This window comes from Mytilus edulis, chromosome 13 (assembly GCF_963676685.1).
Source record: "Mytilus edulis chromosome 13, xbMytEdul2.2, whole genome shotgun sequence".
In the NCBI taxonomy this organism is placed as follows: Eukaryota; Metazoa; Mollusca; class Bivalvia; order Mytilida; family Mytilidae; genus Mytilus; species Mytilus edulis.
Window position 1 is genome coordinate 51,580,433 of NC_092356.1, and position 16,289 is coordinate 51,596,721.

At 37.7% G+C, this 16,289-nt stretch overlaps 1 protein-coding gene across 1 annotated transcript; it reads left to right on the top strand.

Moving 5' to 3' along the window:
- Window positions 1–739: 739 nt before the first annotated feature.
- LOC139500385 (uncharacterized) lies at window positions 740–13,770 on the top strand. Its single transcript, XM_071289126.1, has 9 exons — window positions 740–771; window positions 2,444–3,257; window positions 4,443–4,661; window positions 5,142–5,309; window positions 6,783–6,965; window positions 7,251–7,541; window positions 8,475–8,585; window positions 8,907–9,013; window positions 13,620–13,770. Exons 1-9 carry the CDS (start codon window positions 740–742, stop codon window positions 13,768–13,770), a joined length of 2,076 nt encoding a protein of 691 aa, XP_071145227.1.
- The last annotated feature ends 2,519 nt before the right edge of the window (window positions 13,771–16,289 follow it).

A 16,289-nucleotide genomic window follows, 5' to 3' on the forward strand; every position in this document is an offset into this window, starting at 1 on the left:
AGTGTAACTAAATTTGTAATCAACACAAAAAACCTACAGTTGTCCGCTCAGCCAATAAGGAGTTGTGATAGAATTTACCAATGAGACACTACTATCTATAAAGACCACGGATCAAAGATAAAAAATTAATTATCAAGGATTTCAATACAAAAGAAAGTTCACCATATAACTTTGGAATACCATTAATACTATAAGTTATGATAGTTTACTGTTAAAGACTGTTTTGACATCTTCCTATATTTCTGGTTGAGCTGTATTGTTGAGTTTCTGTCACACTGTTTACCATATGGCCACAACTTTCCCCATACATTCAAAAACCTTTAAGAATAAAATTGAGAATGGAAATTGGGAATGTGTCAAAGAGACAATAACCCGACCAACGAGCAGCAAACAGCAGAAGGCCACCAATGGATCTTCCACCAATTCGCCCAACCATCAGAGGCGTGCTTCAGTGGGCCCCGAAACAAAATTATGTACTAGTTCAGTGATAATGGACTGGTTAGTAAAACTTTACTATTATAGGACCAAGAAAAAAACTTAGATATTATTATACTAATATTATTGAATTGCTTCAGTTGTTACATTAAAAAATTATTTTCAGTGACTGACATGAAAAACATGGTAAGCATTGGATACTTGTGAATACATATGGGAAGTTAAGTCGCCTTCTGTGTTTGGGGTTCACAGTTACTATACCTCCCATTTAGGTATAGTAACGTCCCCTACCATATGTACCACAATGCATCCACAAATTGAGAGTGAGGAGGCTCAGTTTGACCGAGAAAAAAAAATAAAAAAATTCAATCCATGTCGCACCATATGTACCAAGTAACTGTTTTTGCAAGTTTTAAATGGGGATAATTAACTGTTTTTATAAAATTTTTGAATGGGGATGTTTATTTGTTTTGTCAAGTTTTTTGAATGGGGATGATTAATTAAGTTTTTAAATGGGAATGTTTGACTGTGTTGTCAAGTTTTTAAAGGGAATATTTAACTGTTTTTGTAAAAAAAAAAAATGGGGATGTTTAACTGTTTTTGTAAAGATTTCAAACGGGGATTTTTAACTGTTTTTGTGATTTTTTTTTTAAATGGGGGAGTTAAACTGTTTTTGTAACGTTTTTCAATGGGGATGTTTAATTGTTTTTGTAAAGTCTTTTAAATGGGGATGTTTAACTGTTTTTGTCAAGTTTTAAAAGGGGATGTTTATTTGTTTTGTAAAGTTTTTAAAATAGTTAACTGATTTTGTAAAGTTTATCAAAGGGGATTTTTTAACTTGATGTTTTAATGAGAATGTTTAACTGTTTGTTGTAAAGTTTTTAAATGGGGATGTTTAACTGTTTTGTCAAGTTTTTAAATTGGAATGTTTAACTATTTTTGTAAAAAAAAAAAAATGGGGATATTTAACTGTTTTTGTAAAGATTTTAAATGGGGATGTTTAACAGTTTTGTAAAGTTTTTCAAGGGGATGTTTAACTGTTTTGTAAAGTTTATCGAGGGGATGTTTAACTGTTTTTGTGATTATGTTTAGATGGGGAGAGTTTAACTGTTTTTGTAAAGTTTTTCCATGGGGATGTTTAATTGTTTTTGTAAAGTTTTTTAAATGGGGATGTTTAACTGTTTTGTAAAGTTTTTAAAATGGTTAACTGTTTTTGTAAAGTTTATCAAAGGAGATTTTTTAACTTGATGTTTTAATGAGAATGTTTAACTGTATTTTGTAAAGTTTTTAAATGGGGATGTTTTACTGTTTTGCCAAGTTTTTTTAATCGGAATGTTTAACTGTTTTTGTAAAAAAACATAAATGGGGATGTTTTACTGTTTTTGTAAAGATTTTAAATGGGGATGTTTAACTGTTTTGTAAAGATTTAAATGGGGATGTTTAATTGTTTTGTAAAGGTTTTCAAGGGGATGTTTAACTGTTTTGTAAAGTTTTTCAAGGTGATGTTTAACTGTTTTTGTGATTTTTTAAATGGGGATGTTTAATCGTTTTTGTAAAGTTTTTGAATGGGGATGTTTAATTGTTTTGTAAAGTTTTTTAAATGGGGATGTTTAACTGTTTTTGTCAAGTTTTAAAGGAGATGTTTATTTGTTTTGTAAAGCTTTTAAAATGGGGATGTGTAACTGTTTTTGTAAAGTTTTTCAAAGGGGATGTTTAATTTGATGTTTTAATGAGGATGTTTAACTGTTTTTATAAAGTTTTTAAATGGGGAAGTTAAACTGTTTTTGTAAAGTTTTTAAATGGGGAAGTTTAACTGTTTTTGTGATTTTTTTAAATGGGGATGCTTAACTGTTTTTATAAAGTTTTTAGATTAAAATGTTTAATCGTTTTTGTAAAAAAAAGGGGATCAAAAATGTAAATGGGATATTTTACTTTTCATCAACATTTTAATTACCATTTTTATTCTTGAAAAACAATTAACAACTTGGCTGGATACCTAATGCCAAAGTCAAAACAGAGACTTGAAACTGGTATGTCGAAAGGAAGAGGCAGGTGTCTTACATTTGGTATATGGAAAGGAAGAGGCAGGTGTCTTACAGTTGGTATATGGAAAGGAAGAGGCAGGTGTCTTACAGTTGGTATATGGAAAAAAAGAGGCAGGTGTCGTACAGTTGGTACATGGAAAGGAAGAGGCAGGTGTCTTACAGTTGGTATATGGAAAGGAAGAGGCAGGTGTTTTACAGTTGGTATATGGAAAAAAAGAGGCAGGTGTCGTACAGTTGGTACATGGAAAGGAAGAGGCAGGTGTCTTACAGTTGGTATATGGAAAGGAAGAGGCAGGTGTCTTACAGTTGGTATATGGAAAGGAAGAGGCAGGTGTCTTACAGTTGGTACATCGAAAGGAAGAAGCATGTGTTTTACAGTTGGTATATGGAAAGGAAGAGGCATGTGTCTTACAGTTGGTATATGGAAAGGAAGAGGCAGGTGTTTTACAGTTGGTATATGGAAAAAAAGAGGCAGGTGTCGTACAGTTGGTACATGGAAAGGAAGAGGCAGGTGTCTTACAGTTGGTACATCGAAAGGAAGAAGCATGTGTTTTACAGTTGGTATATGGAAAGGAAGAGGCAGGTGTCTTACAGTTGGTACATCGAAAGGAAGAGGCAGGTGTCTTACAGTTGGTATATGGAAAGGAAGAGGCATGTGTTTTACAGTTGGTATATGGAAAGGAAGAGGCATGTGTTTTACATTTGGTATCTGGAAAGGAAGAGGCAGGTGTCTTACAGTTGGTATATGGAAAGGAAGAGGCAGGTGTTTTACAGTTGGTACATCGAAAGGAAGAGGCAGGTGTCTTACAGTTGGTATATGGAAAGGAAGAGGCAGGTGTCTTACAGTTGGTATATCGAAAGGAAGAGGCAGGTGTTTTACAGTTGGTATATGGAAAGGAAGAGGCAGGTGTTTTACAGTTGGTATATGGAAAGGAAGAGGCAGGTGTCTTACAGTTGGTATATGGAAAGGAAGAGGCAGGTGTCTTACAGTTGGTATATGGAAAGGAAGAGGCAGGTGTCTTACAGTTGGTATATGGAAAGGAAGAGGCAGGTGTCTTACAGTTGGTATATGGAAAGGAAGAGGCAGGTGTCTTACAGTTGGTATATGGAAAGGAAGAGGCAGGTGTCTTACAGTTGGTACATCGAAAGGAAGAGGCAGGTGTCTTACAGTTGGTATATGGAAAGGAAGAGGCAGGTGTCTTACAGTTGGTACATCGAAAGGAAGAGGCAGGTGTCTTACAGTTGGTACATCGAAAGGAAGAGGCAGGTGTTTTACAGTTGGTACATCGAAAGGAAGAGGCAGGTGTTTTACAGTTGGTACAACGAAAGGAAGAGGCAGGTGTCTTACAGTTGGTATATGGAAAGGAAGAGGCAGGTGTCTTACAGTTGGTATATCGAAAGGAAGAGGCAGGTGTTTTACAGTTGGTATATGGAAAGGAAGAGGCAGGTGTCTTACAGTTGGTATATGGAAAGGAAGAGGCAGGTGTTTTACAGTTGGTACATCGAAAGGAAGAGGCAGGTGTTTTACAGTTGGTACATCGAAAGGAAGAGGCAGGTGTTTTACAGTTGGTATATCGAAAGGAAGAGGCAGGTGTTTTACAGTTGGTACATCGAAAGGAAGAGGCAGGTGTTTTACAGTTGGTACATCGAAAGGAAGAGGCAGGTGTTTTACAGTTGGTACATCGAAAGGAAGAGGCAGGTGTTTTACAGTTGGTACATCGAAAGGAAGAGGCAGGTGTTTTACAGTTGGTATATGGAAAGGAAGAGGCAGGTGTTTTACAGTTGGTATATGGAAAGGAAGAGGCAGGTGTCTTACAGTTGGTATATGGAAAGGAAGAGGCAGGTGTCTTACAGTTGGTATATGGAAAGGAAGAGGCAGGTGTTTTACAGTTGGTATATGGAAAGGAAGAGGCAGGTGTCTTACAGTTGGTATATGGAAAGGAAGAGGCATGTGTTTTACAGTTGGTATATGGAAAAAAAGAGGCAGGTGTCGTACAGTTGGTACATGGAAAGGAAGAGGCAGGTGTCTTACAGTTGGTATATGGAAAGGAAGATGCAGGTGTTTTACAGTTGGTACATCGAAAGGAAGAGGCAGGTGTCTTACATTTGGTATCTGGAAAGGAAGAGGCAGGTGTCTTACAGTTGGTATATGGAAAGGAAGAGGCAGGTGTCTTACAGTTGGTATATGGAAAGGAAGAGGCAGGTGTCTTACAGTTGGTATATGGAAAGGAAGAGGCAGGTGTTTTACAGTTGGTACATCGAAAGGAAGAGGCAGGTGTCTTACAGTTGGTATATGGAAAGGAAGAGGCAGGTGTCTTACAGTTGGTATATGGAAAGGAAGAGGCATGTGTTTTACAGTTGGTACATCGAAAGGAAGAGGCAGGTGTCTTACAGTTGGTACATGGAAAGGAAGAGGCATGTGTTTTACAGTTGGTACATCGAAAGGAAGAGGCAGGTGTCTTACAGTTGGTATATGGAAAGGAAGAGGCAGGTGTTTTACAGTTGGTATATGGAAAAAAAGAGGCAGGTGTCTTACAGTTGGTATATGGAAAGGAAGAGGCAGGTGTCTTACAGTTGGTATATGGAAAGGAAGAGGCATGTGTTTTACAGTTGGTACATCGAAAGGAAGAGGCAGGTGTCTTACAGTTGGTATATGGAAAGGAAGAGGCAGGTGTCTTACAGTTGGTATATGGAAAGGAAGAGGCAGGTGTCTTACAGTTGGTACATCGAAAGGAAGAGGCATGTGTTTTACAGTTGGTATATCGAAAGGAAGAGGCAGGTGTCTTACAGTTGGTATATGGAAAGGAAGAGGCAGGTGTTTTACAGTTGGTACATCGAAAGGAAGAGGCAGGTGTCTTACAGTTGGTATATGGAAAGGAAGAGGCAGGTGTCTTACAGTTGGTATATGGAAAGGAAGAGGAAGGTGTCTTACAGTTGGTATATGGAAAGGAAGAGGCAGGTGTCTTACAGTTGGTACATCGAAAGGAAGAGGCATTTGTCTTACAGTTGGTATATGGAAAGGAAGAGGCAGGTGTTTTACAGTTGGTACATCGAAAGGAAGAGGCAGGTGTCTTACAGTTGGTATATGGAAAGGAAGAGGCATGTGTTTTACAGTTGGTACATCGAAAGGAAGAGGCAGGTGTTTTACAGTTGGTACATCGAAAGGAAGAGGCAGGTGTCTTACAGTTGGTACATCGAAAGGAAGAGGCAGGTGTCTTACAGTTGGTACATCGAAAGGAAGAGGCAGGTGTTTTACAGTTGGTACATCGAAAGGAAGAGGCAGGTGTCTTACAGTTGGTACATCGAAAGGAAGAGGCAGGTGTCTTACAGTTGGTACATCGAAAGGAAGAGGCAGGTGTCTTACAGTTGGTACATCGAAAGGAAGAGGCAGGTGTCTTACAGTTGGTACATCGAAAGGAAGAGGCAGGTGTTTTACAGTTGGTACATCGAAAGGAAGAGGCAGGTGTCTTACAGTTGGTACATCGAAAGGAAGAGGCAGGTGTCTTACAGTTGGTATATGGAAAGGAAGAGGCATGTGTTTTACAGTTGGTATATGGAAAGGAAGAGGCATGTGTTTTACAGTTGGTACATCGAAAGGAAGAGGCAGGTGTCTTACAGTTGGTATATGGAAAGGAAGAGGCAGGTGTCTTACAGTTGGTATATGGAAAGGAAGAGGCAGGTTTCTTACAGTTGGTATATGGAAAGGAAGAGGCAGGTGTCTTACAGTTGGTATATGGAAAGGAAGAGGCAGGTGTTTTACAGTTGGTACATCGAAAGGAAGAGGCAGGTGTCTTACAGTTGGTATATGGAAAGGAAGAGGCATGTGTTTTACAGTTGGTACATCGAAAGGAAGAGGCAGGTGTCTTACAGTTGGTATATGGAAAGGAAGAGGCAGGTGTCTTACAGTTGGTATATGGAAAGGAATAGGCATGTGTTTTACAGTTGGTACATCGAAAGGAAGAGGCAGGTGTCTTACAGTTGGTATATGGAAAGGAAGAGGCAGGTGTCTTACAGTTGGTATATGGAAAGGAAGAGGCATGTGTTTTACAGTTGGTATATGGAAAGGAAGAGGCAGGTGTCTTACAGTTGGTATATGGAAAGGAAGAGGCATGTGTCTTACAGTTGGTACATGGAAAGGAAGAGGCAGGTGTCTTACAGTTGGTATATGGAAAGGAAGAGGCAGGTGTTTTACAGTTGGTACATCGAAAGGAAGAGGCAGGTGTCTTACAGTTGGTATATGGAAAGGAAGAGGCAGGTGTCTTACAGTTGGTATATGGAAAGGAAGAGGCATGTGTTTTACAGTTGGTATATGGAAAGGAAGAGGCATGTGTTTTACAGTTGGTATATGGAAAGGAAGAGGCAGGTGTCTTACAGTTGATCCATCGAAAGGAAGAGGCAGGTGTCTTACAGTTGATCCATCGAAAGGAAGAGGCAGGTGTCTTACAGTTGGTATATGGAAAGGAAGAGGCAGGTGTCTTACAGTTGGTACATGGAAAGGAAGAGGCAGGTGTCTTACAGTTGGTATATGGAAAGGAAGAGGCAGGTGTTTTACAGTTGGTACATCGAAAGGAAGAGGCAGGTGTCTTACAGTTGGTATATGGAAAGGAAGAGGCAGGTGTCTTACAGTTGGTATATGGAAAGGAAGAGGCATGTGTTTTACAGTTGGTACATCGAAAGGAAGAGGCAGGTGTCTTACAGTTGGTATATGGAAAGGAAGAGGCAGGTGTCTTACAGTTGGTATATGGAAAGGAAGAGGCATGTGTTTTACAGTTGGTATATGGAAAGGAAGAGGCAGGTGTCTTACAGTTGGTACATGGAAAGGAAGAGGCAGGTGTTTTACAGTTGGTACATCGAAAGGAAGAGGCATGTGTTTTACAGTTGGTATATGGAAAGGAAGAGGCAGGTGTTTTACAGTTGGTATATGGAAAGGAAGAGGCAGGTGTCTTACAGTTGGTATATGGAAAGGAAGAGGCAGGTGTCTTACAGTTGGTACATCGAAAGGAAGAGGCATGTGTTTTACAGTTGGTATATGGAAAGGAAGAGGCAGGTGTTTTACAGTTGGTATATGGAAAGGAAGAGGCAGGTGTCTTACAGTTGGTATATGGAAAGGAAGAGGCAGGTGTCTTACAGTTGGTATATGGAAAGGAAGAGGCAGGTGTCTTACAGTTGGTATATGGAAAGGAAGAGGCATGTGTTTTACAGTTGGTACATCGAAAGGAAGAGGCAGGTGTCTTACAGTTGGTATCTGGAAAGGAAGAGGCAGGTGTTTTACAGTTGGTACATCGAAAGGAAGAGGCAGGTGTCTTACAGTTGGTATATGGAAAGGAAGAGGCATGTGTTTTACAGTTGGTACATCGAAAGGAAGAGGCAGGTGTCTTACAGTTGGTATATGGAAAGGAAGAGGCAGGTGTCTTACAGTTGGTATATGGAAAGGAAGAGGCAGGTGTCTTACAGTTGGTATATGGAAAGGAAGAGGCATGTGTTTTACAGTTGGTACATCGAAAGGAAGAGGCAGGTGTCTTACAGTTGGTATATGGAAAGGAAGAGGCATGTGTTTTACAGTTGGTATATGGAAAGGAAGAGGCAGGTGTCTTACAGTTGGTATATGGAAAGGAAGAGGCATGTGTTTTACAGTTGGTACATCGAAAGGAAGAGGCAGGTGTCTTACAGTTGGTATATGGAAAGGAAGAGGCAGGTGTCTTACAGTTGGTATATGGAAAGGAAGAGGCAGGTGTCTTACAGTTGGTATATGGAAAGGAAGAGGCAGGTGTCTTACAGTTGGTATATGGAAAGGAAGAGGCATGTGTTTTACAGTTGGTACATCGAAAGGAAGAGGCAGGTGTCTTACAGTTGGTATATGGAAAGGAAGAGGCAGGTGTCTTACAGCTGGTATATGGAAAGGAAGAGGCATGTGTTTTACAGTTGGTATATGGAAAGGAAGAGGCAGGTGTCTTACAGTTGGTATATGGAAAGGAAGAGGCATGTGTTTTACAGTTGGTATATGGAAAGGAAGAGGCATGTGTTTTACATTTGGTACATGGAAAGGAAGAGGCAGGTGTCTTACAGTTGGTATATGGAAAGGAAGAGGCAGGTGTCTTACAGTTGGTATATGGAAAGGAAGAGGCATGTGTTTTACAGTTGGTATATGGAAAGGAAGAGGCAGGTGTCTTACAGTTGGTATATGGAAAGGAAGAGGCAGGTGTCTTACAGTTGGTATATGGAAAGGAAGAGGCAGGTGTCTTACAGTTGGTATATGGAAAGGAAGAGGCATGTGTTTTACAGTTGGTACATCGAAAGGAAGAGGCAGGTGTCTTACAGTTGGTATATGGAAAGGAAGAGGCAGGTGTCTTACAGCTGGTATATGGAAAGGAAGAGGCAGGTGTCTTACAGTTGGTATATGGAAAGGAAGAGGCATGTGTTTTACAGTTGGTATATGGAAAGGAAGAGGCATGTGTTTTACATTTGGTATATGGAAAGGAAGAGGCAGGTGTCTTACAGTTGGTATATGGAAAGGAAGAGGCAGGTGTTTTACAGTTGGTACATCGAAAGGAAGAGGCAGGTGTCTTACAGTTGGTATATGGAAAGGAAGAGGCCTGTGTTTTACAGTTGGTATATGGAAAGGAAGAGGCAGGTGTCTTACAGTTGGTACATCGAAAGGAAGAGGCATTTGTCTTACAGTCGCCATTTACCTTAATCTACAGACCCCTTTAGTCCAGATAATCCACAGCTCCGCTGGCTAGTACAAGCAAACAGGTTAGTTAATAAAATCTTATAACATCAGACATTTTTAAAACTTTATTTTACATTTTGAATTTTACCTATTTTGATTTTTTTTATAATTTTCTTACACTATCCTGGATTATGAAAATGTAATTATAAGATTTGAATGCTTATATTTTTTATGCCCCACCTACGATAGTAGAGGGGCATTATGTTTTCTGGTCTGTGCCTCCGTTCGTCCGTACGCTTCAGGTTAAAGTTTTTGGTCAAGGTAGTTTTTGAAGAAGTTGAAGTCCAATCAACTTGAAACTTAGTACACTTGTTCCCCATGATATGATCTTTCTAATTTTAATACCAAATTAAAGTTTTGACCCCAATTTCACGGTCCACTGAACATAGAAAATGATAGTGCGAGTGGGGCATTCGTGTACTATGGACACATTCTTGTTTTAATTTCAAGTGTTTCCTTACTTCATTTAAAATACATACATATGCTTTTGTTAACACTTCCACCCAAATGAAATTATTTAAGGAACCATTATATCTTCTCAGTTATTGTATAGCCTGAAATGAAAGTTGCAGTATGTGTCTCAAAGACATAGGTTTTACCATCCGGTGGCGTTGAAAGCTTTTTATTTCAGTAGGTAGAAAATCTGGATGCTTCATATCTCATATGCAAATTAAAGTTTTTGTGTGCCCTATGTCCAATGTCCTTGATATCATGTCATGTGAAATTGTCACTAGTATTATATATGAGAAATAGGATAACCATATTTGCTATATGGGTTCCTTGCAACGTCTACATGTCCGTCAGATAAGATTCACCTGACCTCAACCTTATTTCATGGATCAGTGATCAATTTTAAAGATAAGTGATTATAGGTCCCTTTCTCAAATACTATTACCAGTAGGTCAACTATATTTGGTGTTTTGAATGACTGTAATGGGTACATTTCAGTCTGTCAGGTTTCATCTGACCTTGATATCATGTTCATGGTTCATTGGTTAATGTAAAGTTGTGTTTTTAAGTATTATTATCATCTGGACAACTGAATTTGGCATGCTGAATGATTGTAAGGTGTATAAGTCTATCTGTCAGGTATCAATTGACTTTGACCTCATTTTCATAGAGCATTGGTCAATGTTAAGTATTGTGTTTAAGTCTTTTTTCAAGTACTTTATTAAAGAAATATGTCAACTATATTTGGTGTATAGTATGGTTTAAATGTGTATATCACTGTCAGGTGTCATCTCACAATGACCTCATTTTATGGTTCATTGGTCAATGAAAGTTTTTTTGGGGTTTGTTTTTCAATAATCATAAGCAAATGTTCAATTACTAGTATATGTTGTGTATAAAAAATATTGGAAGGTGTATATATATATATATATGTCTGTCTGATAGCATTTATAGTTAAACCTTTGTCTTTATGACATTGAACCTAAAATCAATGGTCAGTAAACTAGCCGAGACATTTCAGCCTGTTCAATCTTGTTTTTAAGTAAGGCACATCCTGAGTTAGAAATGGTCATTCTATTTTTTGTCTAGTTATTAGTGAAATTCCAAGACAACTTTTGGTTAGACTGATAGCAAATTTAGGTCCCCTCAGTTAGGTAGATTGTAAACGAAACTATTCCTTGAAATACCAGAACAGGAAAAGAAACAAATGTTACACCATTATTCATTTGAAAACTGAAGAGTATTTTTGTTTGTCATGTTTCACCACTGTCTGTACAGATCATAACACTTGATTTTACTTCTTTAGGTTGCTCTTCCTAAAGCGAGTATCAGGATGCCCTTCCATAGAAAAGGTAACCTGTAGAAAAAATATATTCTCCAAGGTCAAAAGTCGGTAATACGAAAATAGTCTATTGGATAATTGTTTGTACAGTACTAAATTACAATCAACACAAGGTTGTAAACTAATAATCAAAATCATCTACTGTATTCATAACATGGTCATAAAAATTTGGACTGTCAATATGATGACCACCATCTTTGTTTGAAGGATGAGTTTATTTTGATGATGCATATTATTTTATTGTACATCAAAAATATAGAAATTGGACTTTTTTTTTCTCTGTTAATTGTCAGAGTTTAGATAATGCTAGGAAATTTGTTACCATAAAAGATTTAGATGATATTCATTCCAAGGTCACATATACTAGAAAGCACATTTAACGAAGGAAAACTTACCAATCACAAATACATTCCAAAGTGGACCAAGTCTACCCTTATCCTTTTTTACTACACTTTTTCAAAACACAACATTAGCAAAAGTGAGATGAAGGAGAGGCAGTTTGGACCTATGTTTTATGATGGTAAGTATTCAGCTGTGCAAAAGACATTGGATAGTACTGATCTAGAAAACAGCGGGTATATAAACTTGTTAAAATTGGAGAATTCACTTTTACTATGGCCATATGAGTTTTGAACCTACAATTTTAACAAAAGATTTCTATAGGCAGATCCTATTTTTAAAGACAGATCCAATGGAACTGAAGTTCTGATCATTGTTAAGGAATATGGGCAAACCTACCCCCTGAAATTTGATTGCAGATTCATAGCTAATTTCCTTTTCCCTTCACCACTGGATTTTTTTGCCATTGACGATTTTGGGATCAGCGGTTTTCTAGACTAGAAGATGATCTATGATTCTTCATTTGGAAGGTATTAGACTGATAATGTGCAATATAACCTTGTTCACAACATCAGTATCCTGGACATCAACTTTCACAGACTCAAGGATGCTCTACCCTCTTCCACTTCACCACTTTGGTTTTCTGTCATGTGACGAAGCTAATTGGGTTCAGCTGTCCCCTTGACTAGAATATTGTCTATGGTCCTTCATATTGAAGGCATTAGACTGATAGTGTGAGATATAACCTTCCTCACACCATCAGTATCCTGGACATCAATCTTCAAAGACTGGGATGCTCTACCCTCTTCCACTTAGGTTTAAGCCATGTGATGAAGCAGAAGGTTTGGGTTAGCTGTCCTCTTGACTAGAAGATTGTCTAGGATCCTTCATATGGAAGACATATGACTGATAGTGTGCAATATAACCATACTCACACCATCAGTATCCTGGACACCAATCTTTCATGTCTGTCTTATTGACTAGAAGATTGTCTAGGATCCTTCTAATTGAAAGCATAAGACTGATAGTGTGCAATATAACCATACTCGCACCATCAGTATCCTGAACATCATCGTCCATGTCTGTCCCCTTGACTAAAAGATTATCTAGGATTCTCCATATGGAAGGCATAAGACTGATAGTGTGCAATATAACCTTCCTCACACCATCAGTATCATGCACATCAACCTTCACAGACACAGAGATGCTTTACCTTCTTCCACTTCAACACTTTGGTTTTTGCCATGTGATGAAGCAGAAGATTAGGTTAGCTGTCCCCTTGTCTTGAAGATTGTCTAGGATCCTTCACATAGAAGGCACAAGACTGATAGTGTGCGATATAACCATCCTCACACCATCAGTATCCTTGACACCAATCTTTCATGTCTGTCCTTTTGACTAGAAGATTGTCTAGGATCCTTCTAATGGAAGTCATTATACTGATTATATGAGATATAACCATCCTCACACCATCAGTATCCTGGACACGAACCTATACAGACTGGGATGCTCTACCCCCTTCCACTTCACCACTTTGGTTTTCTCCCATGTGATGATGCAGAGGTTAGCTGTCCCCTTGACTTGACGATTGTCGAGGATCCTTCATATTGAAGGCATTAGACTGATAGTGTGTGATATAACCTTCCTCACACCATCAGTATCCTGGACATCAACCTTCAAAGACTAGGATGCTCTACCCTCTTCCACTTCACCACTTGAGGTTTTTGCCATGTGATGAAGCAGAAGATTTGGGTAAGCTGTCACGTTGACTTAAAGATTGTCTAGGCTCCTTCATATGGAAGGCATAAGACTGATAGTGTGCGATATAACCATACTCACACCACCAGTATCCTGGACACCAATCTTTCATGTCTGTCCTCTTGACTAAAAAATGTCTAGGATTCTTCGTAAGAAAGGCTTTAGACTGATAGTGTGAGATATAACCTTCCTCACACCATCAGTATCCTGGACATCAACCTTCACAGACTCAGGGATGCTTTACTCTTCCTTCCACTTCAACACTATGTTTTTTTGCCATGTGATGAAGCAGAAATTTTTGGTTAGCTGTCCCCTTGACTTGAAGATTGTCCAGGATCCTTCATATGGAAGGCATAAGACTGGTAGTGTGCAATATAACCATACTCACACCATCAGTATCCTGGACACCAATCCTTCACAGACTGGGATGCTCTACCCTCTTCCACTTCAACACTTTGGTTTTTAGCCATGCATGTGATATATGAAGCAGAAGATTTATGTTAGCTGTCCCCTTGATTAGAAGATTGTCTAGAATCCTTCATATGGAAGGCACAAGACTGTTAGTGTGTGATATAACCATCCTCACACCATCAGTATCCTGGACATCAACCTCTACAGACTGGGATGCTCTACCCTCTTCCACTTCACCACTTTGGTTTTTTGCCATGTGATGAAGCAGCAGATTTGTGTTAGCTGTCCCCTTGACTTGAATATTGTCTAGGATCCTTCATATGGAAGGCATAAGATTGGTAGTGTGTGATATAACCATACTCACACCATCAGTATCCTGAACACCAATCTTTCATGTCTGTCCTCTTGACTAGAAGATTGTCTATGATCCTTCATAAAGAAGGCATAATACTGATAGTGTGAGATATAACCTTCCTCACACCATCAGTATCCTGGACATCAACCTTCACAGACTCAGGGATGCTCTACCCTCTTCCACTTCACCACTTTGGGTTTTTGCCATGTGATGAAGCAGAAGATTAGGATTAGCTGTCCCCTTGACTAGAAGATTGTCTAGGATCCTTCATATGAAGGCTATAGACTGATAGTGTGAGATATAACCATCCTCACACCATCAGTATCCTGAATATCATCTTCCAAATCTATCATTCACCACCACTATGGTTTTCTGCAATGGGATGAAGCAGAAGGTTTGGGTTCAGCATTCCTCTCTAGGAGAATATTTTCTAGGATCTTTCATTTGGAAGGTATACGACTGATAGTGTGAGATATAACAGGCTCTTTTTCCCATTTTACAACTTTGATTCAGTTGGTGCCTGAAGCTACAATTCCATTGGATCTGTCTATCAAAATTAATCAAGCAGGAACACTTTTGTTAAGAAAGTAGGTTGACTTTCTCATATGGGCATAGAAAAAGTGAAGCCTCCATTTAAGCTGGTTTTTATCCCACTGTTTTCTGGTTTGACATTTTTTAGTTTTTTTATGACCATTGTTCAGGAATAAAATTTTATATATACCTCAAAAGAGAAGTTTTAGTTTAATGGAAGATAACTGTTAAAGCATAATGAAAAAAAATGAGGTTAAAATTAAAATTAAAATATTTCTTTAGAAAACTAAATTTTAGGCTGTTGATTTAATATATTTGTGTTAATTTTAATTCTCTTTTAGGTTCTTCCAGCGGTTAAGTTTTAATGGATTTGGAGTAAGACTTGGTGGTCTAATACTTAGCTAATAATCAGGTAGGTTTATAATTCCACATTTTATATTCATTTATGGAAAGTGTTCAAACTCTAAAGTTGTTAAATGTTGGTTTTTTTTTTTTTACATTTTTATGACTTAAAATTGGTATGGGAGTCTAGAATAAAAATGATAGAATTTGTTCATACTTAGCCAAAACATAGTATATATTGATATATGTTAAAAAATATACTAAAAATGATAGGTCACGGCACATTTTGTCAAGCTACAGATTGTGACAAAATGACACAGTTTGTATGGATTATACAGGAAAAAACACAATTTTGTGATTAGAAACTAATCAAATTGATAGAATTGTAAAATAAATTAGGAAAAAAAAAGCTTTTAGACAATGCTTTGAGAATATCAAAAGAAAAGATAGAGTCACTACGTTTTTTCAGACTAAAATACAAAATAGGAAAATTCAATGTAGATTCCTTTAGAAAATGCACTGTTTTAGAGTTACCTCCCCTTAAAATGCCAATTTAAAAACATTTAAATATCTGCATTCCTGCATCTAATTTTGCTAATTTGATAGAAAATCTGGACCTTAGGTTCTCTGTTTTTTTTACAATCGAAGATGACAAAAGACACCCATACCACCTTTAAATTACAATTGTTCCTCAATCCATGGAAATTGTTACAAAAAAAAAAAAAACGACTGTTCATCAATCCATTGAAATTGTTCCCCACCAAAAATGTCCGATTCCGCAATAATATATTTACAATACAGTGTTCCAATACTGATTATTTTTAAACAATTTTGAATGACTTATCATCTTACTTTTCAGGCCAGCATTTATTATAATTTGTCAGTATAGATTGATGTTTAGAATGGCCATTCAAGCCGATTTTTTAAGGTAAGAATGAGTATTGTAATACTATCACCTTGTGAATGCAACTCCTGGCACCATTTGACAGACAGTCCTCAAACTTGATTGGATTGTTTGCCATCTTGTGTAGTTGATCACCATTTTGATCCAACCATTTTTTCCAGGAATTTAACCATATTTGTCTATTGTACCACAATTACACATTGTGGTACCACAATTGATTTCCTCACTTATACAGCGCAGGGGACGTTTCACCACTGCATAGCAATCTTGTTTTTATTTCAGAATTATTTTGTGACTATAGATGTTTTTATATAGATTACAATTGATTACATAGATGTTATGTGTTGTGTTGTTGGGATGTTGTCACATTGATATGTTCCTCCTTTTACCTTGATGTTTTATAAATCCCCTATTTCTATACAATGTACCTGAATATACCAACAGTGGTATTTTAAACAATTTTGATTGACCAAGACAATTCATATTCCAGGGTACAGCAAAACAGCTGATCTTTGAAATAAGGATTTATGTTGGAAGTGGCCAATGAGACATTGACTTTTAAGGTAAGAAAGAGCTGTCACAAAGATTTATAAACTTTTTGTGTTTAAAGATCATGTACAAGCACATAATTATTATTATCTTCTTAC

Excerpts from the sequence above, each read along its gene's own strand:
- LOC139500385 (XM_071289126.1), top strand. The coding sequence starts at position 740 with ATGCATCCACAAATTGAGAGTGAGGAGGCTCA. Across the intron at positions 772-2,443 it reads ATTGAGAGTGAGGAGGCTCA|TCAAAACAGAGACTTGAAAC; the intron begins GTTTGACCGAGA and ends CTAATGCCAAAG. Across the intron at positions 7,542-8,474 it reads AGGCAGGTGTTTTACAGTTG|TTGGTATATGGAAAGGAAGA; the intron begins GTATATGGAAAG and ends TGTGTTTTACAG.